The sequence below is a fragment of the Chiloscyllium plagiosum genome, chromosome 22, assembly GCF_004010195.1.
Source record: "Chiloscyllium plagiosum isolate BGI_BamShark_2017 chromosome 22, ASM401019v2, whole genome shotgun sequence".
Taxonomy (NCBI): Eukaryota; Metazoa; Chordata; class Chondrichthyes; order Orectolobiformes; family Hemiscylliidae; genus Chiloscyllium; species Chiloscyllium plagiosum.
Window position 1 is genome coordinate 9,736,028 of NC_057731.1, and position 26,523 is coordinate 9,762,550.

A 26,523-nucleotide genomic window follows, 5' to 3' on the forward strand; every position below is an offset into this window, starting at 1 on the left:
GAGGGTGCAACATCACTTCCTGACTCTTCCTGATGCAATTGGGCTCTTCCTGATGAGTAAAGATAATTTTCTTCTTCTCAAAGTGTGTTCTAATTAAGTTAATAGAGGATGATATTCATAAAGAAAGATATTTCTTTATGAGGAATGAACAAAAGAATGGGTTTTGCCTACTTTGTTAATTTGAAACAGGCACAATGTGTGTATACGCTCCTTTTGTTTGAAAAGAACATGACCCTGTTTATTAGTAGAAATAGATTCTAGCACATACAGGTGTGCCACACTGCAAGCCTAACTGAACCTTAAACAGGTTGTCAGTGTACCACCCAGGTCATTCTGGATTATTTAGCAAATGTTGTCAAATGACAAAGTCACATCTTACAAAACAAGCATGTTGATAGCAAAACCAAAACTGCTGGAAAATCTCAGCAGATTTGGCAGCATCTGTGGAGAGAAATCATAATTGAAAAATGTGTTGCTGGAAAAGCGCAGCAGGTCAGGCAGCATCCAAGGAGCAGGAGAATTGACATTTTGGGCATAAGCCCTTCTTCAGGAATCGCTTATGCCTGAAATGTCGATTCTCCTGGTCCTTGGATGCTGCCTGACCTGCTGCGCTTTTCCAGCAATACATTTTTCAGCTCTGATCTCCAGCATCTGCAGTCCTCACTTTCTCCTAGAGAAATCATAGTGAACGTTTTGGGTCCAGTGACCCTTCTTCAGATTCATGTGCCTAATACATAACCTCAAACCCCATGCATATCTCCAATGTATCAAATGTAGAAGATACATTTGTGATATTTGGATTTGTCACTAAATGTAAGATTGTTGTTAAACACATTCATTGGCTTTATCTTGTACTAAGATTCACCCTTGAAATGAAGCAGTCAGTCCTTGACATCTTAGTTGTGTAATCAGCCAGGGTGTTCTCTACTATTATAAAACAAAGAACTGTGGATACTGGTGATTTGAAACAAACCAAAACAAAATTACTGGAGAACCTCAGGAAGTCTGGTAGAACAACTGAAGGAGAAATAGAGTTAACACTAATTCTCTTTTCGTTTCACAGGTGCTGCTGGATCTGCCGCGTTTTTCTAGCAGTTTCTGTTCTTGTTTGCTTGTTTGTTCTCAACTATTGTTTACATTCACTGGTCAATATACTGATTCTTAGAATTCCATGCATAAAATTAACCTTATCAGCAATCTTATAACAAGGATCTGAGTCATTTGTTCAATATGCAAGCTTGATTCTGAAATAGGAGGCATCAAAGCCATCCCATGGCATAATGGCTATCCCAACCAGGTAATTTATCACCAGGTAACATGTAATTTCATGAACAGGCCAAGCCTACTAAGGTTACCGCTGTCAGACTTGAAAAAAATTCCTAGTCTGCATCAGATTACACTGCAAAACTAATTTATCTCACAAAATTGAGGAACAGATGAAGGGTATGGACACCATATGTCCTAAAGACACATTTATAACAGGCAAGGTACTGTTGATAGCCAAATCAGCAGGAGCTTCCAAAACCTAAAACAGTTTTGATATTTGATGTGATTGAGATTGGACAGCATTTGCTAAACAATCAAGAGTATGCTTAGAGTTATGCTGATAGCCAATTTAACATTTCCGGTCAGGCTGGCCTTCTGGCATGTTTGCAGTGTGACATGATTGTGTACACTGGAAGCTGCATATATCAATACACAGGGCCCTATTCTTTGCAAATAGAAAGAACATGTACAGACATTGTTCTTGTCCAACTTAACAAAATATCTGTCAGTCCATTCTCAGGATACATCCTCAGGGTCATCTCCCCATCTAATCAGATTCCACCTACCAACCAGTAGACAAACAGGAAGCTAGAAGAACACAGCAAACCAGGCAGCATCAGGAGATGGAGAAGTTGATGTTTTGGGTGTAACCCTTCTTCAAGACTGGGGTAGGTGTACGGGGAGCTGTAGATGAAGGTGGGGGGAGCAGGGAAAGGAATCGGGGCATGGGGAAGGAGGTTATTTGAAACCTCCTTCAACTCAGTGTTGAGTCCTCCAGGCTATAGGCTGCCCAGCACACTTGTTTTATAGAGTAAAAATGTTGTTAGTCTCGTATTATTGCAAATGTCCTGATGAAAGCAAGACAAAATGCTTTGATGAAATGTGCAGTTTTATTTAGCATTATTCAACTGACAAGTTGAACAGAACCTGCAGAAGAGGGATTCAACACCATACAAAATGCTAGTGATATATTTTTTAGGTGAGGCAGTGTAAGGAATGTACAAGGTAAATTGATTGAGATTATATTTTATTCCTCTTGTACCACTGGACAAAAGCATAGTTTAGACCACAAGACCAAAGCTCACTTGCCTGACCTGTACTCATATACAGCAGGATCCAAAAATCTGGTAGAGTTGAATTTGACCATTTGTCCTATCTAAGGTAGAAATCAGTACTTGGTGTGGCACAAAGTCATAGTAGAATAGAAGAGAATAGAACAAAACAGACAAAAAAAGCTTCCCAATCATGAATTGAGTTCTATACATTTGGAGAATCAAAAATATTCCAATTAAGTTAGTAATGACAATTAATCAATACATAAAACTTCCAAACACTAATGTCAAATTATCAATTCCAGTGTAAAGGAATAGGACAAAACAACTGCAAACAGTAGAAAAAAAACTACAAATCAAAGAACTTACTTGACTTACCGAATCAGGCTTGCCATCAGATGCTGTGACAATAAGAATGTATCGATCCGTACTTTCTCTGTCTAAAGATTTTTCTAAGACTAGTAGTCCACTGCTAGAAAAGAATGGAATTATAAAAAAAAGTTGAAAAAACTCTGCTGCAGACCCTTTTTTAAAAAAATATATTGCTCCAGAAAAGTGGAAAACACATCATTTTATATGGTACTAGAAATATCGAAAGGTCTGAAAGTGGATAAATTGCCTGGACCAGGTGGGCTACACCTCAGAGTTCTGAAAGAGATAGCTGAAGAGATTGTGGAGGCTTTAGTGATCTTTCAGGTATCACTGGAGTCAGGAGGGTCCCAGAGGACTGGAAAATCGTTAATGTAACTCCCCACCCCCCACCATTTAAGAAGGGAGTAAGGAAAAGACAGGAAATTATAGGCCGATTAGCCTGCCCTCAGTTGTTGGTACAATTTTGGAGTCTGTTGTGAAGGATGAAATCTCTGAATACTTGGAAATGCATGGAAAAATAGGGCAAAGTCAGCATGGTTTCATCAAGGGTAGGCCATGCCTGACAAATCTGTTATATTTATTTTAGGAGGTAATGGACAGGTTAGACCATGGACAGTTAATAGATGTTATCTATCTGGACTTCCAGAAGGCTTTTGATAAGGTGCTGTACAGGAAGCTATTGAGTAAGATAAGGCCCATTGTATTAGAGGCCAGGTTTTAGTGTGGATAGAAGATTGGCTGTCTGGCTGAAGGCAGACAATGGGGTTAAAAGGGTTCATCTCAGGATGGAAGTTGGTGACTAGTGGTGTTCTGCAAAGGTTAGTGTTAGGACAACTTTTTACTTTGTATATTAATGATCTGGATGAAGAAACTGAGGGCATTCTGGCTAAGTTTGCAGATAATACAAAGATAGGTGGAGGGACAGATAGTATTGATGAGGCAGGGAGGCTGCAGAAATACTTAGGCAGGTTAGGAGAGTGGACAAAAAGGGGGCAGATGAAGTACAACGTGGGCAAGTGTGAGATCATGCACTTTGGTAGGAAGAATAGAAGCATAGACTATTTTCTAAATGGGGACAAAATTCAGAAATCTGAAGTGCAAAGGGAGTTGAGAGTACAAGTCCAGGTTTCTCTCAAGGTAAACTTGCATGTTGAATTGGTAGTTAGGAAGGCAAATACAATGTTGTCATTGTTATGAAGATGAAAGCCCCCCCCCAACTATTTTAAACTAGTAACACAGAAATAATTTACCCCATGCGGTTATCTGTGAAAGTTCGAGAGGCCAAGAATTATCCCAAAGTTCATTATTTAAAGTAAAAATTAACAACTTTATTTCTTCAAGTATAACAGAGAATAATTACCAAACAACAATTTACAACTCCTTCCCCTAACCTATCTTTTACTTTCCCTTCTACAATACTAGTCTGATAAAACCCCTAATTAAGATTTACTAAAATGTTCAAATTTTAAAACCAGCCAGCTGTCGAATATTCTATTTATAGATTTGCTCTCCAGGTTGGTGTTGATGTTTTTACCCTGCGCAAAGTCCTTCTCTAGACAGGTAGCTCTCAGACAGTTCTGACTAGTAGCCTACACCTTTGGTCTTTTGGCAGTTCTCCCCCCACTGTTCAATTTTTCCTAGGCTTATACCCCCAAAGCATCGGATTGTGTCATTGGCTTTTAATATTGTCAACATACTAAATTCAAACTTGATGGGAGTTTGGTATTTTTTGGGGTAGTATTTAAACTGATTGGCCGAATTCAAATTTGTTTTTTTTGTCTCCAGGCAACCAGATACTCCGCTGGACCAAAAAGTTACATTGTATTTTATTCAGAATACTTGGTGCTGTCAGGTTGTTCTGCTAGCTTTTAATTTTCTTAAAGGTACAGTATACCCATATCTTCATAACAGCATTCAGCTCAAGAGGACTGGAATATAAAAGCAGTGAGATACTTCTGAGATTGAATAAGGCTCTGGTCAGATTACATTTAGAATGCTTTGTTCAATTTTGGGCACCATACCTCAGGAAGGACATATTAGCCCTGGAATAGGTCCAGACAAGGGTCACAAGAATGATCCCAGGAATGAAAGGCTTAACATAGGAGGAACGTTTGAGGACTCTGGGACTATACTCGATGGAGTTTAGAAGGATGAAGAGGGATCTGACTGAAAATTACAGAATACTGAATGGCCTGGGTAGAGTGGATGTTGGGAAGATATTTCCGATGGCAGGAGAGATGAGGACACGAGGGCGCAGCCTTAGAATAAAGACCCTTTGGAATTGAGATAAAGTGAAACTTATTTAGCCAGAGTGTAGTGACTCTGTGGAATTTATGGCCATAGAAGACTGTAGAGGCCAGGCCATTGAGTATATTTAAAATAGGGATAGATAAGTTCTAGATTACCAAAAGGTTCAAAGGTTACGGGGAGAAAGCGGGAAAATGGGATTGAAAAACTGATCAGCTATGCAGAGCAGACTCAATGGACTAAATGGCTTAATTTCTGCTCCTCTATCTTATGGTCTTATATTGTGACACCATGGGGGCAATATTCTAAACAGTTAGACTGACAGTTAGCATCCTTTGTAAGCAAATCAAGATTCCAATGTGACATGGTGCCAGGCAAGTGGCATCTCAAAACTGCTTGGAAAGAAATTGGAGGTGGAGGAGATGATTCTGTAGTTGCATCTATGGAGGAAACAACAGAAAGTTGGAAAGTGTAGCTGGGATAGAAATAAGAATTGGAAATTAAATTTAAGATTTAAGGGCGGCACACTGGCTCAGTGGTTAGCACTGCTGCCTCACAGCACCAGGATCCCAGGTACCATTCCAGCCTTGGGCGACTGTCTGTGTGGAGTTTGCACACTCTCCCTGTGTCTGTTTGGATTTCCTCCGGGTGCTCCAGTTTCCTCTCACAATCCAAAGATGTGCAGGTCAGGTGAATTGGTTATGTTGAATTGCCCATAGTGTTAGGTGCATTAGTCAGAGGGAAGCGGGTCTGGGTGGGTTGCTCTTCAAAGGGTCGGTATTGACTTGTTGGGCCAAAGGGCCTGTTTCCACACTGCTGAAAATTATAATCTCTGAATCATTATCTGAGTCACATGTAAACTAGAAAAATTAACGAAAACAGTTTAGAAAAATGAAATTGTGGATGAAGGAGTCAGGTCACAGGTTGAGGCTGTGTTACAAATAAGTATTCTTCATCCTTGCAAACATTGCATAAGAAACTATTGAAGGATTTGGAGGTTTAAATTACAAATGGAGATTACATGGTGGCCATGACATACATATGCCTGGTGTGGGAGTAATGTATGTACTCCCTTATTGTAGTTGTAAGTGAAAACTTGAGATGTTCATGTAGCAAAGGCAGTCGGGTTTTCATGGGAATTTTAAATTCTATATACATTAGGATAGAACTATGTGTGGAGTGAGGACTGCAGATGTTGGAGATCAGAATTGAGAGTGTGGTGCTGGAAAAGCACAGCAGGTCAGGCAGCATCTGAGGAGCAGGAGAATCAACGTATCGGGCATAAGCCCTTCATCAGGAATTAGTTGGATGTCAGAGTGGCCATGAACTACTGTATGTATTCCTGACAGCTTTCTTCAACAACATATCACAGATCCAGTCAAAGGACAGGATGGATAATGGGACATATTTAATAAGACTCCAGTGGTGTGTGAATATTTTATTTAATAGTGATCATAATCAGATTAATGGAATATTTGGAAGAGAGAAACCCATATCACCTTCTAAGATTTAAGTAAGACTAATTCCAGACTTCAAACTGAGGCTGAGACTCATAGGCTCATAGAGTTATATGGCACGGAAATAGATCCTTCAGTTCAGCTCGTCCATGCCAACCAGACATCCCAACCTGACCTAGTCCCATTTGCCAGCATTTGGTCCATATCTGTCTAAAACTTTCTGATTCATATACCCATCCAGATGCCTTTTAAATGTTGCAATTGTACCAGCCTCCAACACTTTCTCTGGCAGCTCATTCCATTCTCGCACCACACTTTGTCTGAAAAAAATTACGCTTCAGGTCCTTTTTAAATATTCCCCTTATCACGTTAAATCTATGTCCTCTAGATTTGGACTCCCCCATCTGGGGAAAAACGATCTTGGTTATCCACCCTATCCTTGTCCATCTGCAAGGTCACCCCTCAGCCTCTGACTCATCAGGGGGAAAAATAAAACACCCCAGACTAATCAGCCACTCCCTACAGTTCAAACCTCCCAGTATTGGCAACATCATTGTAAATCCTTTTTGTTTAATAACAACTTTCTTATAGAAGGACAATCGGAATTGTATGCAGTATTCCACAGTGAACACAGCAAAATGACAAAAGATGAGTGCAAAGTGTTTGAAGAATAATTTAATGTAATACAGGATCAGTTTATACCCATAGGGTCAGGAATTCTACTTCCCAAACAAACAGTCATAGTTCATTGATTAAGTAAGAGGCATAAAACTCAAAGGAAAATATTTAGCACTGATCGAGTAACTGGGAGAGTTAATACCAATAAAAGGAGACAAAATAGATGGGAAGAGCTAGACAAAGGAGTATGAAAAGCAATTTGCAATTTTAGCAAAAGCAACACAAGGTATTTTTGCAATTAGACTAGGAAAACAAAGATGATCAGAAAGAATGAGGGCCTCTTGGAAATTGCTAACAGTGGTATTGTCAATGAAAACAAAGGATTAGCAGACATGTTTAACCATAAATTTGCAGCAGTATTTATGGTAAAGACAGAGAATAACTTAGCAATTGAACAGATGTGGGAACAAATCAAAATTAACTTAGAAAAAACAGTAAAGATAAAAGCATGGCATTAAAGAGATATAAATGCCCAACGTTAGATATCTTCCAAGATTTGAAAGGAAGTAGATGACAACATTGCAAATTGTAATCTCCCGACTATCTTTTGTTCAGGAACCGTTTCTTAGGATGGGAAAATGGTGTACGTCACTTCATTATTTAGGAAAGGTGAGAATGGGAAGCACAGAATTATAGACCAGTTATCATATGCTTGTTTTTAAATATTCATGTAGGGCATGGGAGTGATGCTGGAATAGTTACCATTTACTGTATTGCCCGAATTATCTTTGAGGTAGTGGGAACAAAATTCTTCCTGAACTGCTGCAGTTCATGATGTGTATGTACAGCATTATCAGTAAGGGTATTTCAGGATGCCAACACAGCGATTGTGAAGGAATGGTAATGTAGTTCTTAGTCAACATGGAGTACGATGTTAGGGATTTACATGAACTTTCCATTGTTAGGGGCAGAATTAATGAAAACCTTAAACATTTTTCAGCTGCTTTGAGAGAGCCAGCAGATGTGGCAGGTCATACTTGATGTACCTGACTGATATTTGAAGGGATGATTGAAATACTGGAAAAGGGGAATGCCAGTGGATATCAATTAACCATTGGATAGAGTCCAGCGTCAAAGACTGCAGGCTAAAGTCAAAGTGATGGAATTAAATGTAAATTATTTACCTAGCTAGGATGTTGGTTGAGGACATAAGACAGAAAATTTGATTGCAATGCTGTAGAAATGAATGCCAAGGTTGGTGTCTAAAGATGTGCTATACTGTCAACGACAGTTACACATTCCTTTTAGGAACAAAAAACAAGGTTAATCAACTGTAGTTAACCAAATAGGTTAAACATTGCATTGGATTAAAGTGTCTTATAAAGATGCCAGAATAAATGATAAACATGAGGATTAGAAGCATGTTGGAATCCAGAAAACAATGATAAATTTACTTAGAAAGAAAGGGAAAAGGGAGCATGGATGCAAGCTAGCAAGAAATATAAAAGCAAATGCTTCTTTAGGTATGTGGGCAGAAGAAGGTTAGCTATGACAAATGTGGGCCCATTGCAAGTAGAGGCAGGGGAATTGTTAGCAGAGAAGTGGGGGGAAATAGCATAGAAATAAACAATTACTTTGTGTTTGTCTTTACAGAAGCAAGTACAGAAGTGTGTGTTTCCAAAGGACCTGTGTCCTTGTCCATGAATCATGAAAAGTTAGCATGCAATATGTTGGCCTTCATAGCCAGTGGAGTGGAGTACAGATTGAGCCTTATGAGACTACACTTGGAGCACTGTGTACATAATAATCCTTATTATTTTATTACTCAGAGCTGATAGAGTGAGTGGAGGGGAATCTATTTCTCAGGAGCAGCGTCTACAAATTTGACATAAATCTTTCAGGATTAAGGTTAAGAAACACCTCTACATGCAAAGGGTGTTAGGGGTATGAGACTTTTCTGCAGCGAGAGTTCTTGTTATATGATTTATTATTTAACTGATGTTGGTCTCCTCACTAAGGAAGGACATACTCACCATAGAGGAAGTGCAACAGAGGTTCAATGAATTAATCCCTGGGATGGTGAGATTGTCTTGTAAAAGGAGGTTGAGGAAACTGAGAAAGCATTTTCTAGAGTTTCATAGAATGATCTTATTTACATGGACAAAATTCTTATGCAGTGTGAATGGGTGGATATTAACAGGATGTTCCCCAGATGGAGAGTTTAAACCAAGTCTCAGATGAAGAGGTAGGTAATTTGAGATTGAAATGAGGAGGCATTTTCCACTAAAAGGGTGGTAACTCTTTGAAATTTTAAAACCCAGAAAGCTGCGAATACTCAATCATTGATCATGCTCGCAATAGGAATTAAGGGACTTCTGGCGTCCAATAGCATCAAGGATAGCATGGGGAAAGTGACATTGAGGTTCATGATCTAATTGAAAGGTAGAGGAGGATTTACAAATTGAATTGACTACTCTTGGTCCTATATTCCTAATGCTGGCCTGAATATCTAGAAGAGTGGAATTTAAGCATGTAGAAAATATGCCACAGTTGTATAAACTCTGGTTATGTCACATTTATGAAATCATGTCTGTACACAAGATTAAATTATATGGAAACCTACAGACTATTTTTCAAAATTTCTTCTAAGCTGCTTGATCTGTTATATAAGATATTGGGATCTGAAAAGGTTAATGCTGAAGGATAAATTAAGCACTGTCCAATCTGATGAGGTCCGATGGCCTTTGGTGGGAGAACAGTAATGAATCTTGAAGGGGACACACCTACCATCTCGGTGTCCCTCACAGACATTGTAACAATGCCTACCATATCAATATCTTGGACCTGATTGCTACTTTACAATTATTTACAATGTTTAAGACCAAAAACCTTTTCTCATTAGACTACATAATGCATCTCCTCACATAACAAACCCATCAGGCTGTGGAGATTTCAAACTAAAAAGGAACAAATCTACCTCATGGTGACACAAGAGTCTGGATGACATTATCTTCCAGCAGTTCACAACTTACTGTGCATGGTACCATGCACAAGAAGTCCCCTTGGGGTATAGGAGAATGGTTAATAAGTTTGTAGATGGCACTAAAATTGGTGGTGGAATGGACAGTTAAGAAGATTATCTCAGAGTACAACAGGACCTTGATCAGATGGGTCAATAGACCGAGGAGTGGCAGATAGAGTTTAATTTAGGTAGATGTGAGGTGTTGTATTTTGGTAAGGCAAATCAAACAGGACTTAAACAGTAAATGGTAGGGCCCTGGGGAGTGTTAATGAACAAAGAGACTTAGGGGTGCAGGTGCATGGTTCCTTGGAAGTGGAGTGGCAGATAGTGAAGAAGGTGGTGAAGAAGGCATTTGGCATGCTTGCCTTCATTGGTCAGAACATTAAGTGTAGGAGTTGGAGTGTCATGCTGCAGCTGTTATGATGTACAAAGCATTACATAAAAGGAAGTGAGAGGCCATTATATCTTTTAGAATAGAAAATCATGGTCTGAGGCTTATACAATTTTCCAAATCAGAAGCAAAACTTTGATTTCCTTATACACAGATAAAACTACAAGTTGACGATCTTAATAATTTTGACAACTACATCATTCTGAATTCAGTTTGCCTAAGTTTGATTCTGAGATTCGATCTCAATTGGATTCCTAATTTTACATCAACGAAGAAGGGAACTGCTTGAGATTTTTCTTTTAAACAGTGGAGGCATGGAAGGATGTTGTGGAACTTGAAAAGGTTCAGAAAAGATTTACAAGGATGTTGTCAGGTTTGGAGGATTTGAGCTATAGGGAGAAGCTGTATCAGCTAGAGTTGTTTTCTCTGGAATATTGGAGGCTGAGTGAGGGGTGACCTTATAGATGTTTATAAAATCATGAGGGGCATGGATTGGATAAATAGACAAGATATTTTCCCTGGAGTGGAGGAGTCCAGAACTAGAGGGTTAGAGTCACAGAGTCATTGACATGTACAGCATGGAAACAGACCCTAAAGTCCAACCTGTTCATGCTGACCAGATATCCCAACCCAATCTAATCCCACCTGCCAGCATCCGGCCCAAATCCCTCCAAACCCTTTTTTATTCACAAACCCATCCAGACGCCTTTTAAATGTTGCAATTTTACCAGCCTCCACCACTTCTTCTGGCAGCCCATTCCACATACGTACCACCATCTGCATGAAAAGGTTGTCCCTTAGGTCTCTTTTATATCTTTCGCCTCTCACCCTAAACCTATGCCCTCTAGTTCTGGACTCCCCCACACCAGGGAAGAGACTTTGTCTATTTACCCAATCCATGCACCTCATAATTTTGTAAACCTCTGTCAGGTCACCATTCAGCCTCCGATACTCCAGGGAAAACAGCCCCAGCCTATTCAACCTCTCCCTATAGCTCAAATCCTCCAACCCTAGCAATGCCATTGTAATTCTTTTCTGAACCCTTTCAAGTTTCACAACATCTTTCCGATAGGAAGGAAACCAGACTTGCATGCAATATTCTAAAAGTGGCCGAACCAATGTACTGTACAGCCGCAACATGACCTCCCTTCTCCTGTACTCAATACTCTGACCAATAAAGGAAAGGCATACCAAATGCCTTCTTCACTATCCTATCTACCTGCGACTTCACTTTCAAGGAGCTATGAACCTGCACTCCAAGGTCTCCTTGTTCAGCAACACTCCCCAGGACCATACTATTAAGTGTATAAGTCCTGCTAAGATTTGCTGTCCCAAAATGCAGCACCTCATATTTTTCCAAATTAAATTCCATCTGCCACTTCTCAGGCAATTGGCTCATCTGATCAAGATCCCATTGCAATCTGAGGTAACCTTCTTTGCTGTCCACTACACCTCCAATTTTGGTGTCATCTGCAAACTTACTAGCTATACCTCTGATGCTCACATCCAAATCATTTCTATAAATAGGTTTAGGGTGAGAGGGGAAAACATTTAAAGGGGACCTGACGGGCAACATTTTCATGCGTGTATGGAATGAGCTGCCAGAGGAAGTGGTGGAGGCTGGGACAATTGAAGCATTTAATAGGCATCTTTACCCAAGGGATGGGTATACAAATAGGAAGGGTTTAGAGGAATATGGGCCAAATGCTGGCAAATGGGACTAGATTAGATAAGAATCCGTACAGTGTGGAAACAGACCCTTCAGCCCAACAAGTACACACCAACCCTCCAAAGAGTAATCCACCCAGACCCATTCCCCTACCCTATATTTACCCCTGACTAATGCACCTAACACTATGGGCAATTTAGCATGGCCAATACACCTGACCAGTACATCTTTGGATTGTGTGAGGAAACCAGAGCGCCCGATGGAAACCCACACAGACAGGGGGAGAATGTACAAATTCCACACAGACAGTCGCCCTGGTGGGAATTGAAACCGGGTCCCTGGTGCTATGAAACAGCAGTGCTAACCACTGAGCCATCATTCACCCTACATTAGATTAGGATATCTGGTCGGCTTGGACAAGTTGGACCAAAGGGTCTGTTTCTGTTCTGTACATCTCTATGACTCGACATGAATCCAAAACTATGACCCTGAAGCGAATTCCAAGGGAAAAGAAATCTACCACTATCTTTCATGGTATTGTCCCAGCTTTTGCTGTTGAATTTGCAAAGAGGCTGAGCCACCCATGGTATAACGTGGAAATGATGCAGCAATCTCAGGAGATGAAAAGTTGTGCAAGTAATTGTCCAGACGTTTACTGTAAGAATTGCATCACTGTCTGGTTCACCATTGTTATGCATTGAATGATATGAAGTTATGTATTTGTATGAAGGATATGAATTAGCATGCATTAAATCAAATTATATTAAATCAAAGAATGTTTTAAAAGTTGTGATAAGTGTTAATTACTGCCAATAAACATATTTGATATTAAATATTAACTTTATAAAGAAGTGAGTCATCTTATTCACTCTAAAAATGTCTCCTTTTTATTATTTACATTCAACTTTTTTTACTCCAATCTTTTGTTCCTTCTCTTTGTTTTTCCTTCTGTACCTATGATACCTATGATCAATAAGAGACAATCTAACCACTGTCCCCTTGACCTTCAGTGGTGTCACAATCAATGAATTTCCCACTGTCAATATCCTGGAGGTTATTATTGACTAAAAACTCAACTGGACTCACCACATAAACACAATGGCTACAGGGGCTAGGAATTCAGTGGTGAGTAACACACCTCCCGACTTTCAAAGTTGTCCACCATCAACAAGGCACAAATCAGGAGTGTGATGGAATACTCCCTGTTTGCCTGGATGAGTACAGCTCCAACAACACTCAAGAAGCTTGACACCATCCAAGACAAAGCAGCCTGTTTGATTGGCACTACACACACAAGCATCCACTTCCTCCACCACCTATACTCAGTAGCAGCAGTATGTCCTGTCTACAAGATGCACTGCAGAAATTCACCAAAGATCCTCAGACAACACTTTTCAAACCTGTGACCACTTCAATCCAGAAGGACAAGGGCAGCAGAAATGTAGGAACACCACCACCTTCAAGCTCCCCTCAAGCCACCCACCATCCTGACTTCGAAAAATATCACCATTCCTTCACTGTTGCTGGGTCAAAATCCTGGAATTTCCTCCCTAATGATATTTTAGGTCAGCCCGCAGGTGGACTGCAGCGATTCAAGAAGGCAGCTCATCACCACCTTCTCAAGGGCGACTAGGGACAGGCAATAAATGCTGACCAGCTAGCGACACCCAGATCCCATACATTAACATTAAAGAAAAACTCTTTTTGACATTGAATTCACCAAAATGCATTTACACTTCCTTAATTCTTTGACATTATGTCATTTATTGTACAATCCTTCGATGCGATTGGTTAAGACGACACTTGGCTGATTACCCTGTTAACTCAGGATCATGCTGCCCATATTTCCTTTCTGTCACATCATCTGGTCATTTCAACTATTTTTAAGAAAAGAAATATAAACTCTAATTCTACAAGAGCACATCAAGGGCAGACACACTATTAAAGTAAAATCTGGCCTATTGTTTCCCCTTCCTACTTTTCAATGATAATTCACTTAACAAATTAAATGAGAATGAAAATCATTAATATTGTGATATTTTATTTAGTTTATTGTATCTACTCTTCAGTCTAAGAAAGACGATGGACACAGAATGAACACTCCATTTTAGATAGTATGGCTTCATAGGGTGCATCTTTGTTGATAGGTGAACACCTCAATCCTTGCAAGGCAGGTTCTGCCACAGATGCTGTACACGTTGCTGCAAAATAGCAACATGGATTATTTTCAGCATTAGAGTTTGTTGCCAAGCTGGTGTTCTGTCATTTTACTTTGCTGTCACCCTTTTGTACTACAATCCATGTTTAGGACCTTCATGTCAAGCTTGCAAGCACTCTTAAAGTGGAGCATTGGGCATCCTACCAGCTGCCTGCCTCTGGCTGCCTCACCACAAAGAAAGTCGTCAGCTAGCCAATTGACTTTCAATCTGTGGACATGCCCATGGGAACAAAACTACCTTTGTCCGATGGTTACCCTATGAGGGGAGGTTGAGCCGCCTGGAACTGAACTTGCTACAATTTAGAAGAATAAGAGGGAATCTTCCAAACACACATAAAATTATGAAAGGGATAGAAAAGATAGAGGCAGACATGTTATTTCCACAGATAGTGAGACCAGGACTAGGAGACATGGCCTCAAGATTAGATTTAGGACAGAGATGAGGAAGAACTGCTTTTCCCAGAGAGTAGTGAATCGATGGAATTCTCTGCACAAGGAAGCAATTGAGGCAGCTTCATTAAATATATTCAAGACACAGTTGGATGGGCTTTTGCATGGTAGGGGAAATAAAAGTTATGGGGATAATGTAGGTAGGAGGAGCTGAGACGATGGATAGATCAGCCATGATTTTAATGAATAGCAGAACATGCTCGAATGGCTAAATGGTCTACTCCTGCTTCTATTACTATGAAACTGTGAAATTATGAAACTTGGGAACTTGGTCTTTGAAAGGTAATTAATCATCAAATGTACAAAACGGATTGCTCAGCAATCTTCCACCCACAGAGGTGTCATAGCGTAATTTCTTCCTGGATTAACTTGTTAGACTTTTGATTGGTGAAAACATGGTGTATGTTGTTGATGCTTCACCTGGCATCAAAGTACCTTTGAAGTCTCAAAGAATTGATTGTAAAACAGCTGTCTGCTTTACTAAGTAATAAAAGAAGAGTCAAAGAGATGATCAAAAAGAAATGAAAGCAAACCCAACACAGAGACATATAATGTGAGCTGTGGGCTTATGGTGGGAGTGACATGGCATCTGATCCTTTCCTGGAAGGTTGGACAAATGGAAGTGTTTTTACCCAAGACGGGTGACAAGGGAATCAACTAATTTAGCATGGTGTCTGACCAACACGATCAGTGGGAACTACAAAACTCGGGAATAGATGAAGAAGAAAGGGGCTGACTTTGATTCAGCAATATGGCACCATGGACCCTGTAAATGGCCACAATTGCATAACATTTATGGAATTCATCAACATATTACATATTGCTCAACAGTGCTCTTAAAGTTATCATCTGAATATCTGAATCTGTAAAAATGAACACTTTAGCAGGGCTGTAGACATTCAGAATCATACATTTTAAAAAATAACACTGTTGTCTCCCAAAGGCTTCGTACATCAAATTCTTATTACTTAATAGAAAGAAACATATTGCCAATGCCTGCATATCACAGATTTCCTGTTGTGCTTGCTCATAAAAATTATTCAACGAGTTATACAATCATAGGCAAAAGGAAGAGTAATTGTAGGGCACTCAATCCATTGAGCCTGTTCCATCATTCAATGAGATCATGGCTGATCTGATGTTACCCTCAATTCGAAATTCCCGCATACCCCCAATAATCTTAAATCCCCTTTGTCATCAAAAATCTTTCTACCTCTACTTTTCAAACATATTTAAAAACGCTGCACCAAAACTGCCTTTTGAAGAAAGAATGGCATTTCAAAGATTGTTAAACCTCTGAGAGAGAAAACATACTTCAAATATTATCTATCTCCTCTTACTTTTGAGTAATTTTGAAAACGTGCTGTGGATCTCCATTTTGAATGTGATAGGTGATTGGATCCTTCTCACGATCTGTTGCCTAAAAATATAGAAAAGGATGCTTAGTTATAATACACAGTTAAAGAAAGTCAAACATAACATATTAGTTTGGGATTTCTAACATATTTAAAATAGATTCTCCCCTGCTTACAGTAATATATGTTACAGACTTATGCTAACAGCTATGATAGTTAAACTGATTTTTCAATCGTGGAATATTGCACATCATTGTCACATGTGTTTTTTTTTGGGGGGGGACAACAATTATTAGCTTCCTAAGTGTTATTGATCATGTAATTGAACACTGGCAGAAAAATGAGCCACCAGTCATCACAAAAAACATTCTAAATAGTTACTTAATAGAACTACAAAGAAAAAAGTTTTGTACAAAGGCTCTAAGAAGAATCTCTCAAACCACAGATTTACACTTACGTAATAAAGAAATTGCACATGTAAGAATTAAGCATTTATTTATTTATGTACCTTGTGTAATATAATTTGAGTTAAACAATCTTCTGATAATTTCACCAAATACATAATTAGGGCTATTAAATGAAAACTTCAACGTTAATCCATAATCAAGTGCTTCTGGCAAGGATCACCATTTACATTGACGCTAAGGAAATCAATGACTAGCAGTTTCCAATTTTCAATTAAAAGATTCAAAGAAAATTCAGGACTGCAAGCTTGTGATTTTCTAACCACAATCGTTGTTTGGAATACTAGATGAGATGGTTTTGGGATGAAAGCTTGCTCAGGCTTATGAGTCTCCTGTATTCCTGATGAAGGGCTTTTGCCCGAAACGTCGATTTTACTGCTCTTCGGATGCTGCCTGAACTGCTGTGCTTTTCCAGCACCACTGATCCAGAATCTGGTTTCCAGCATCTGCAGTCATTGTTTTTACCTTATGAGTCTATAGTGCTAGTGCTCTTGCGTCTAGGCTGTTTTCAAGTCCCATTTGCTCGGGAAGTGTGTTATAACACCTCTGAACAGGTTGGTTAACCTGTTTCAACTGCTGGGAGCTTTAGTGGCGTTTTGGGCCAGAAGGCATGGATTCAAGTGCCATCTGACTCAGATGTGTATCATAGCATGTCCGAACAGGTGGATAAAAATATGTACTAAGAGCTCCGATACCAAATAAAATTAGTGCAAAAACGTATATTGAGTATGGCTGACTGTCAAATCTCCCTAAAGTAACTAATACAACTGCCAGGGTCACTTCTGGTACACTGGTCCCCTCCTCTGGCTCAGATGGATTCAAGTTCAAGTTCTACCTGCTGTTCTACAGAACTGTTTCAAATATTAAAAAAAAGGGGTGGCACCCATCAACAACAAAAGCTGCAATGTGGCAACCAGTGCAAAGCATAGTTCACCAAATAGCCTTAAAGACTTTGGTAATCCATTTTCAGGTGATTATGCAGAGAACAATTCCTTAACCCAGTCAGAAAGCCTGACAAGTAGACAACATGCTTTTCTAGACATGCCTGGGTTCAGAAGCCACATTAGTTACGATTTCAGTAGCAAATAGTAGGAAAATATGAAGGAAACCTTAGCATGTTGCCCACCCAGGAGAATTTACTATTTCCCTCTATTACTATGGAGCCTCCTACAATCAATAATTATCTGAAACATGTGCAATGAAGGAACAAAACACAACAATTTTCTTCCCCCAACACGAAGAGCCTTTGCAATACAACAAAATTTGAGGTAGAGTCATAAAGATATATAGCATGGAAACAGACCCTTCAGTACAACTCATCCATACTGACCAGATATCTGAAATTAATGTGGTCTCATTTATCAGCATTTGGCCTATTTCCCTCCAAACCCTTACTATTCGTATACCCATCCAGAGGCCTTTTAAATGTTGTGATTGTACCAGCCTCCACCACTTCCTCTGGCAGCTCATTCCATACATGCACCACCCACTGTGTGAAAAAATTTCCCCTCAGGTCCCTTTTAAAGTTTTCCCCTCTCACCCTAAACCTATGCCCACTAGTTCTGGACTCCCCCCCCAACCCAGGAAAGAAAACCATGTTTTTTTTTCACTATCCGTACCCCTCATGATTTTATAAACCTCTATAAAGGTATTTTTACTACATAGCAAGACCCCTACCCATCACTAGTTGAATGTCAATGGGATAGAAGGATGCTTAAAGGCCTCCAGATGACAAGGCAATCTTTGACTATTCCCATATGAAAAATTTTATGAAAGTTGCGAGTTATTGTCATCAGCAATCGCTCCAAATGAGTTTTAATGTCCACCGAGGAAATTCTGGGTCACTGGTCATGGGTTCTGTGGGTCTTTGCATAGCTGATGAGCCCAATCCTGGATCGAAATCTCTGACCACACAATTTGGCAGGTATTTTTAGGAGATGGCAAACATTCCAGGTTCCGGGATTGAGTTAGATTTTGGTTTTCGGACTGCAAATAGGTGAGTCTGCTGGATGCAGTTTTCCAGTCAGGTCGGTGACAAATCAGACTATTTTGAGGATATCTTTTCTTGGTCCTTCCCAACGTGGGGTGAGCAGAGTGAATTATGAAGAGGATTGCTCAGTTGTGAAGAAAACAGCTGAAACACTCTCCTGTTCCTATGCCAAACGAGAGACGTAACTTCATTGCCTACATGCTAGTTCACCCACTACTACCCTGTTTATCTGATTTGAAGAAATACACTCGCAGAAACACAACTGCAACAAATTCCAATTCTCTTTTTATTGCACTGAAGCATTGATAACTGAGCAGTTTTAAATTTGTTCTCCTGTATCTAGATCTAAAGTCACAAATGGTTCTACTTTGTGACTCTACAATCTACATAGCCTTCAGCTATATTCTCACTTCAAGCAAAAAACTGGACATTACATCCTTTGAATTAGAAAGTGCACACTCTCTCCTTTCTTTTTTTGTACATTTACATTTCGGAACATCTCACTTTGAGTCATTCGAGTAAGGGGGAAAGAAGGAGAGAACAAAAAATGTAGTTGCAGCAGGGGAGAGTAGGGATAGACAAATATATAATGTTTCCTGCAGCTGACAGCACAAACTCTCAAAGTCATACTGGTTTCCTGTTTTCAGGATATCTTTTGAAATTGGAGTGGTATGATTCAATTCACATGGCCAACAGTGTTATAGATAAGACTGAGAAAGGTTTTCTGAAGGCATATGGGGAGATCAGAGCTAAATTAAAAAGCAGAACAACAAAGATAATAATTTTTGTACTTGAGGCCACAAGCAAATTAGCATAGGATAAGATCAGATCATCAAGTCTGTCGATCAAAGACTTTTGAGGGGAAATGGGTTTCAATCCACAGGCTACTGGGAAAAGGGGAGGTGTACTGTGAAAATGTCTTTACCTGATCAGTGCTGAGAAGAGAAATTGATGAACAGCAATTTCTGACAAGCCAAATGAATTATCTTAGTAAAGACTGTGGACGGGAGCCTTTGACCTGCCTCTCTGGATATTCTTGACACATACAGCACCAATTAGTTTTGCCTGCTTGCATCTGTGTTGTGTTGTACAAATAGATATTAACAAGAAAGATATAATGACATTGGAGAGACATGGCTGCAGGGGGACGAGGGCTGGGAACTGAACACCCAGAAGTACTTGGAAAGTACCTTTTACTTGGAAAACCATAGTTTGATTAGGGATAGTCAGCATGGCTTTGTGAGGGGCAGGTCATGCCTCACAAACCTTACTGAATTCTTTGAGGATGTGACAAAATGCATTGATGAAGGTAGAGCAGTTGATGTGGTGTACATGGATTTTAGCAAGGCGTTTGATAAGGTACTCCATGGTAGGCTCATTCAGAAAGTAAGGAGGCATGGGATACAGAGAAATCTGGCTGTCTGGATACAGAATTGGCTGGCCCATTGGAGACAGAGAGTGGTAGTAGATGGAAAGTATTCAGCCTGGAGCTCGGTGACCAGTGGTGTTCCACAGGGATATGTTCTGGGACCTCATGCTCGTTGTGATTTTTGTAAATGACTTGGATGAATAAGCGGAAGGGTGGGCTAGTAAGTTTGCCGATGACACTAAGATTGGTGGAGTTATGGATAGTGTGGAGGGCTGTTAGAGGTTGCAGTGAGACATTGACAGGATGCAGAACTGGGCTGATATGTAGCAGATGAGTTCAACCTGGAAAAGCGCAAACTAATTCATTTCGGAAGGTTGAATTTGAATGCAGATTACAGGGTTAAAGGCAGGATTCTTGGCAGTATGGAGGAAGAGAGGGATCTTGGGATCCATGTCCATAGATCCCACAAAGTTGCTACCCAAGTTGACAGGGTTGTTAAGAAGATGTTAGGCATGTTGGCTTTCATTAGCAGAGGGATTGAGTTTAAGAGCCCCGAGGTTAACCTGCAGCTGTATAGAGCCCTGGTTAGCCTACATTTGGGATATTGTGTTCAATTTGGTTGCTTCATTATAAGAAGGATGTAGAAGCTTTAGAGAGGGTGTAGAGAAGATGTACCGGAATGGTGCCTGGACTGGAGGGCATGTCTTATGAAGAAAGATTGAGGGAACTAGGGCTTTTCTCATTGGACTGAAGAAGGATGAGAGGTGATTTATCAGAGGTAAACAAGATGATGAGAGGCGTAGACAGAGACCTTTTCCAGGGCAGAAATGGCTTTCACAAGGGGGCAGAAATGGCTGTCACAAGGGGGCATAATTTTAAGGTAATTGGAGGAAGGTTTCGGAGGGATGTCAGAGGTAGGTTCTTTACACAGAGAGCGGTGGGTGCATGGAATGCACTGCTAGCAGTGGTAGTAGAGTCAGATACATTAGTGACATTTAAGCAACTTTTGGACAGGCACATGGAAGATAGTACAATGAAGGGTGTGTAGGTTGGTTTAATCTTAGAGTCTGATAAAACATTAGCACAACATCGAGGGCCAAAGAGCCTGTACTATGCTGTACTGTTGTATGTTCTACGTTCTATTTAACGTTTGGGAAGGACAAAGAGCAAAAAGAGGTAGGATAGTATTGCTTGTTTAAAGAGGATATTAATACAATAGTGAGGATGGATATTAGTTTAAGTGAAGTAGAATCTGTACAGGTAGATCTTAGAAACACCAAGGGACAGAAAATGATACTGGGATTGTATATAGACCCCAAACTTTAGTGGGATCACTTGGGAAGACATTAGACAGGAAATTAGAGGCAAAAGAAATAAAGGGACAACTACATATATAAAACTGTGCAAATTAAATCAGTAATAATAATGTACAGGAAGAACTTCTAGAATATTTACAAGAATAAACATATTTACATCAAAATTTACATATATTTATGGATCAATATGTTGAGAAATAAAGAATGGGCCATCCTAAACTGGATATTGTATAATGAGAAGGAAATAAATGACAATCTAGCTTTTTAAGATAGAGAGTGATGTGGTTGATTCTGTCGTTTATATCATGAATTGAAGTAAAGCACAATGATATGAGGTCCCAGCTGGCTATGTTGAATTTGGGAATTTTACTTAACAGGATGTCAGTAGATAGATAATGGCAAACATTTAAGGAATGCATGGAGAAACTGGAAGAGTTGTTCATTCCTGTTTGGCATAAAAAACAAAATGGGAAAGGTGGCCTGACTGTGGCCAAGATGGGAACTTCAGGATAATATTCGATCGAAGATGGATTAGAGATTATCCAAAACAAAAGGCAGCAGACTTGAGGATTAGAAACAGGATTAGAAATTTCAGCAAAAGAGGACAAAGGAACTGATTAAGAGGGTGAAAAGAGATTACAACAGTTAGATGGGGAGCATTCAAACTGATAGTAAAAGTTTCTATAGGTGCGTGAAGAGAAAAAGTTTAATTAAGTTACATGTAGGCAATGTGACAATTAGAAAAGATTATCGTACAATAGTGAAATTAGACAGGCAGATGACTAAAGTCAACATGCCTGGGAGCCAATACGAGGTGGTACAAAATTATGGTAATGTGGAACATGGCAAAGGGTCTATGACAGCAGAAAAAATAACTAATGCACCTGTTTGTATGTTACGGGACAAAATTAACAAATATATGTCTTCACGCCTATCACAAATAATGATTCAGTTTTTCTCATTGCAGCAGAATACTCATTTAAATCCAGTAAATGATTCTCTCATATAAACTTCCAAAATCAATATTAGTACCTCAACACAAAGGTATTACACCATCCACCTTCAGAAAGGAAACCCAAAGATCCTGTTTCAAGTGCCAGAAGCATGTAATAATCTAATTCATCCAGTCTTCAAATTGTCTCCCTGCAGAGGTCCTGACACAGAGGATTTCCTGGGAATTGCTGAGGAAATTTAAATTTTTGATAGGCAATTCCCTGCTGATTCAGATCCTGAACGAACATATGTATCTGTCACTGAACTAGAGCATCTATGAGACTTAAATTATAGTTACTCAAGAAAGTATGAGATCATTTAAAACCTTGTCTAACATCTGGGTAACTACATAGCTGACTATCCAATCACCAGACAAACACACCCCATAATCTTACCAACCCAATTATACCTCGATTGACCCCTCTACCCAAAAGACAAACCACCTTATCCACTGCCCATCTGCTTGATGACACACTGTACCCACCTGGCCAACTTACCAACTGCCCTTCTTTACTCACTTGCCAGCTCAGTGACCTACTCATCCATTCAATAACTCATAAGGATGCAACCTTTTAACTTAACCAAACATGGCAACCACTGCCAAACCTCCTTGAATGCTGCTGCTATCTAAAGGATTTTCTGAGGAGATGCTGCAGTATCCATTTCTGCTGCAGCTCAGATTGGAAGAAATGAGTAGTAGCACTGGTTCAGGCAAAGCTTCAGAATGCAATGTGTATTCCATTGCCAGTGACCAGAAGATTCAGGCCACAGCCTCCTCTTTGGCCCTTCCTACTTGCAACAAAGATTGAGCAATGTTTCCAGAAACAACTGCCGAAAAAGAAGTTAAGATGTAGCCCAAACTTCAGGTGGATGTGAATTTGCCATTGGTAGAAGTCAGGATACATTTGGAATAGGTATGGGAGTAAGGAAAATCCAATGCCACTCTGACTGAAATTTAATCAGGACAGACATCCTATCTGGCTCTGATACAGTTGTCACAATAGTGCACCTGAAGTGCAACAGACATTGTGAAGTGTAGGGTTCCTACCGTTCATGTGCATTATTTGCAGTTTCACAAGAACAAAAGATAACCAATGTAACACTTCATGTCCAATATTTAGTTTGCTCATTTATCACAGAAAAATACAATACAGAAAGAAATCATTCAGGCCACTGTGACTGTTCCACCTCTTTGGCAGAGGTAACCAATTAGTCCCACTCCCCTTTCTCCACATTGCCCTTTTACTATTTACCTAATTCTCTTTTGGAAACTATTACTGACATTGCTCCTATGACCCTTCCGCTACATGACTACTTGCGTATTCAGGATAACATCTCGTATCTTTGTCAAGTTGCCATTCAGAGAAAGAAATACCTTTTCCTGCTTTCCCATCGCTAAGAAACTGTATTCAGATGACTGCATTTGAAAACATCATCTGTCACATTTGTGGACAGCAAATTAGCTGAAGTCAGACATATTCCCAGAAGGGCAGTAGAGAGGTCGTGCTGAATAGAAGTTCAATACTGCTGTAAGTTCAACCACCAGTCTTCATTGCTCATTGTGTCTTTAGGTCTTATTGCAACAGCTGGCATATGTCAGCGATAAGCTCCCATTGTAGTCTTTCAGACATGTTGACCCTCGAGTGGTATACTATTGCGATTATGATGGGGCCATTTTCTGTCTCCCTTTCTGCAATAGCCTCTGGAGCACTAGATGCTGAACGCTTCTGTCAGCTGTAGTTTATCAAGGAGATTGACACGGGCTGCTCTCCGGATATCCATATTCATTCTTAACTGTTTAACTATTTCATAGCTGGTCAACAAGAACAAAATGGTTTGTATAAGAGAATCAAAGCACGGGGACAATATAATTTAATGATTTGATTCATACACAACAAAGGTACAAACTTCACATGCTCACAAACTCTCACTACAATACATTATTTCATACTAAACAGTGTGACTGGAAGTTATCTTTTCTTAGCTTAAAAGGTGAGGATAATTTTGGACCAAAATTCAATTGCCATGAAGCTTGTCAGAGAATTTCCAATTTTTTTTTGTGGTACTTAAATTTTAATTAGCGATCAAGCTTACCTCTGAGCTTGCAATTTATTACATTTGTCAATGCATTAGTACCCCTGCTCACCTCTACTACAATTTCATCCTTAATTCCACACAGTTTCTTCGTGGTTAGTACTGCTGCCTCACAGCACAAGGGATGCAGGTTTGATTCCACCCTGACTACTGTCTGTGTGGAGTTTGCACATTCTCCCTATGTAGAGACTCATAGGGCCATTGTCATAGGGGATTCTACTGTAAGGGGAGTAGATAGGCGATTCTTTGGCCGGAAACAAGACTCCTGGATGGGATGTTGCCTCCCAGGTGCTCAGGTCAGGAATGTCACTGATTGGTTGCAGAGCATTCTGAAAGGGGAGGGTGAACAGCCAGTTGTCTTGGTGCATATAGGCACCAACGATATAAGTGAAAAATGAGATGAGGTCGTAAAAGCAGAATTCAGGGAGCTAGGAGAGAAGTTAAAAAGGAACACCTCAAAGATAGTGATCTCAGAATTACTACCAGTGCCACATGCTGGCCAGCGTAGAAATGAAAGAATATGTAGGATGAACATGAGGCTTGAGGGATGGTGTAGAAGGGATTTGTTGGACATTGGGACTGGTTCTGGGGAAGAGGGGAGTATTACAAATTGGGTGGTCTACACTGAACCAGATTGGAACTAATGTCCTTGAGGGAGTTTTTGCAACTGCTGCTGGGGAGGTTTTAAACTAATGTTGCCGGGGGCTCGGAACCAGAAGAGAAGACAAGTCGACAGAGAGTTGGAAACTGGCAACTGTAAGAATCATGAAGTTAGCAATAATAAGGGGAAGAGTAGGCAGAGAGCAGATGAACACAAAAGAACTGGTGGCCTGAAATGCATATACTTCAATGCAAGGAGTATAGTGGGTAAGGCAGATGAATTTAGGACCTGGGAATATGACGTATTGCACTCACAGAAACTTGATTGAAAGAAGGGTATGATTGACAACTAAATGTTCCAGGATATAGACGCTTCAGATAGGACAGGGAGGGAAGTAAAAGTGGGGGGAAGGAGTTGCATTGCTGGTCAGGGACGATATCACGGCTGTACTAAAGGAGGACACTATGGAGGGCTTGAGTAGTGAGGCATTATGGGTGGAGCTGAGAAATAAGAAGGGTGCAGTTACATTAGTGGGGCTGTATTACATGCCTCTCAACAGTGAGCATGAGGTAGAAGAACAAATAGGTAAACAGATTATGGAAAGATGTAGAGGCAACAGGGTGGTAGTGATGGGAGATTTTAATTTTCCCAACATTGACTGGGATACACTTAGTCTCAGAGGTCTGGATGGGGCAGAATTTGTAAGAAGCATCCAGGAAAGTTTTCTAGAGCAGTATGTCAATAGTCAGATGAGGGAAGGGGCCATATTGGACCTGGTGTTGGGGAATGAGCCAGGCCAGGTGGTAGAAGTTGCGGTGGGGATTTCTTTGGGAACAGTGACCACAATTCTGTAAGTATTAGAATACTCATAGACAAAGATGAGAGTGGTCCTAAGGGAAGAGTACTAAACTGGGCCAAAGCCAATTATATCAAAATTCAGCAGGAGCTGGGAAATGTGGATTGGACACAGTTATTTGAAGGTAAGTCCACATTTGATATGTGGGAGGCTTCCAAAGATAGGTTAAAGATAATGCAGGATAGGCATGTACCGTTGAAAGCAAGGGATAGGAAAGGCAAGATTCGTGAACTGTGGATGACAGGAAAAATTGTATGATTAGCCAAGAGGAAAAGGGAAGCATACATAAGGTCCAGACATCAAGAACACAACAGGCCCTGGAGGAATATCCAGTGAGTAGGACCAGTCTTAAACGAGGAATCAAGCGGGATAAAAGGGGTCATGAAATAGCTTTACCGAGCAGAATTAAGGAGAATTCCAAAGCCTTTTATTCTTATAAAATTAGAGAAAGGATTGGTCCACTAAAGGATAAAGAAGGAAGGCTGTGTGTCGAACCTGAGAAAATGGGTGAGATTCTGAGTGATTACTTTGTATCAGTGTTCACTGAGGAGAAGGACATGATGAATGTTGAGATTAGAGATAGAAGTGTGATTACTCTGGATCACATTGACATAAGTAGGGAAGATGTGTTCGGTAGGCTAGAGGTTATGAAGATGGACAAACCCCTAGGACCAGATGGGTTCTATCCCAGGTTACTGAGGGAGACGAGAGAGGAAATAGCTG

General features: G+C 40.1%; 1 protein-coding gene across 2 annotated transcripts in view; it reads right to left on the minus strand.

Annotated features, from left to right (window-relative positions):
- Positions 1–26,523, minus strand: part of pcdh15b (protocadherin-related 15b) — a 1,523,107-nt gene that overhangs the window by 308,968 nt on the left and 1,187,616 nt on the right. The window contains exons 23-24 of one of the 2 annotated variants that reach the window (XM_043712368.1): positions 16,103–16,182; positions 2,697–2,790 (exon numbers count right to left, since the gene is read on the minus strand). In XM_043712368.1, the coding sequence (XP_043568303.1) occupies positions 2,697–2,790; positions 16,103–16,182 (174 nt within the window). Of the gene's footprint in view, positions 1–2,687; positions 2,791–16,102; positions 16,183–26,523 lie in introns of both variants that reach the window. The other variant, XM_043712367.1, reaches the window with a different exon arrangement.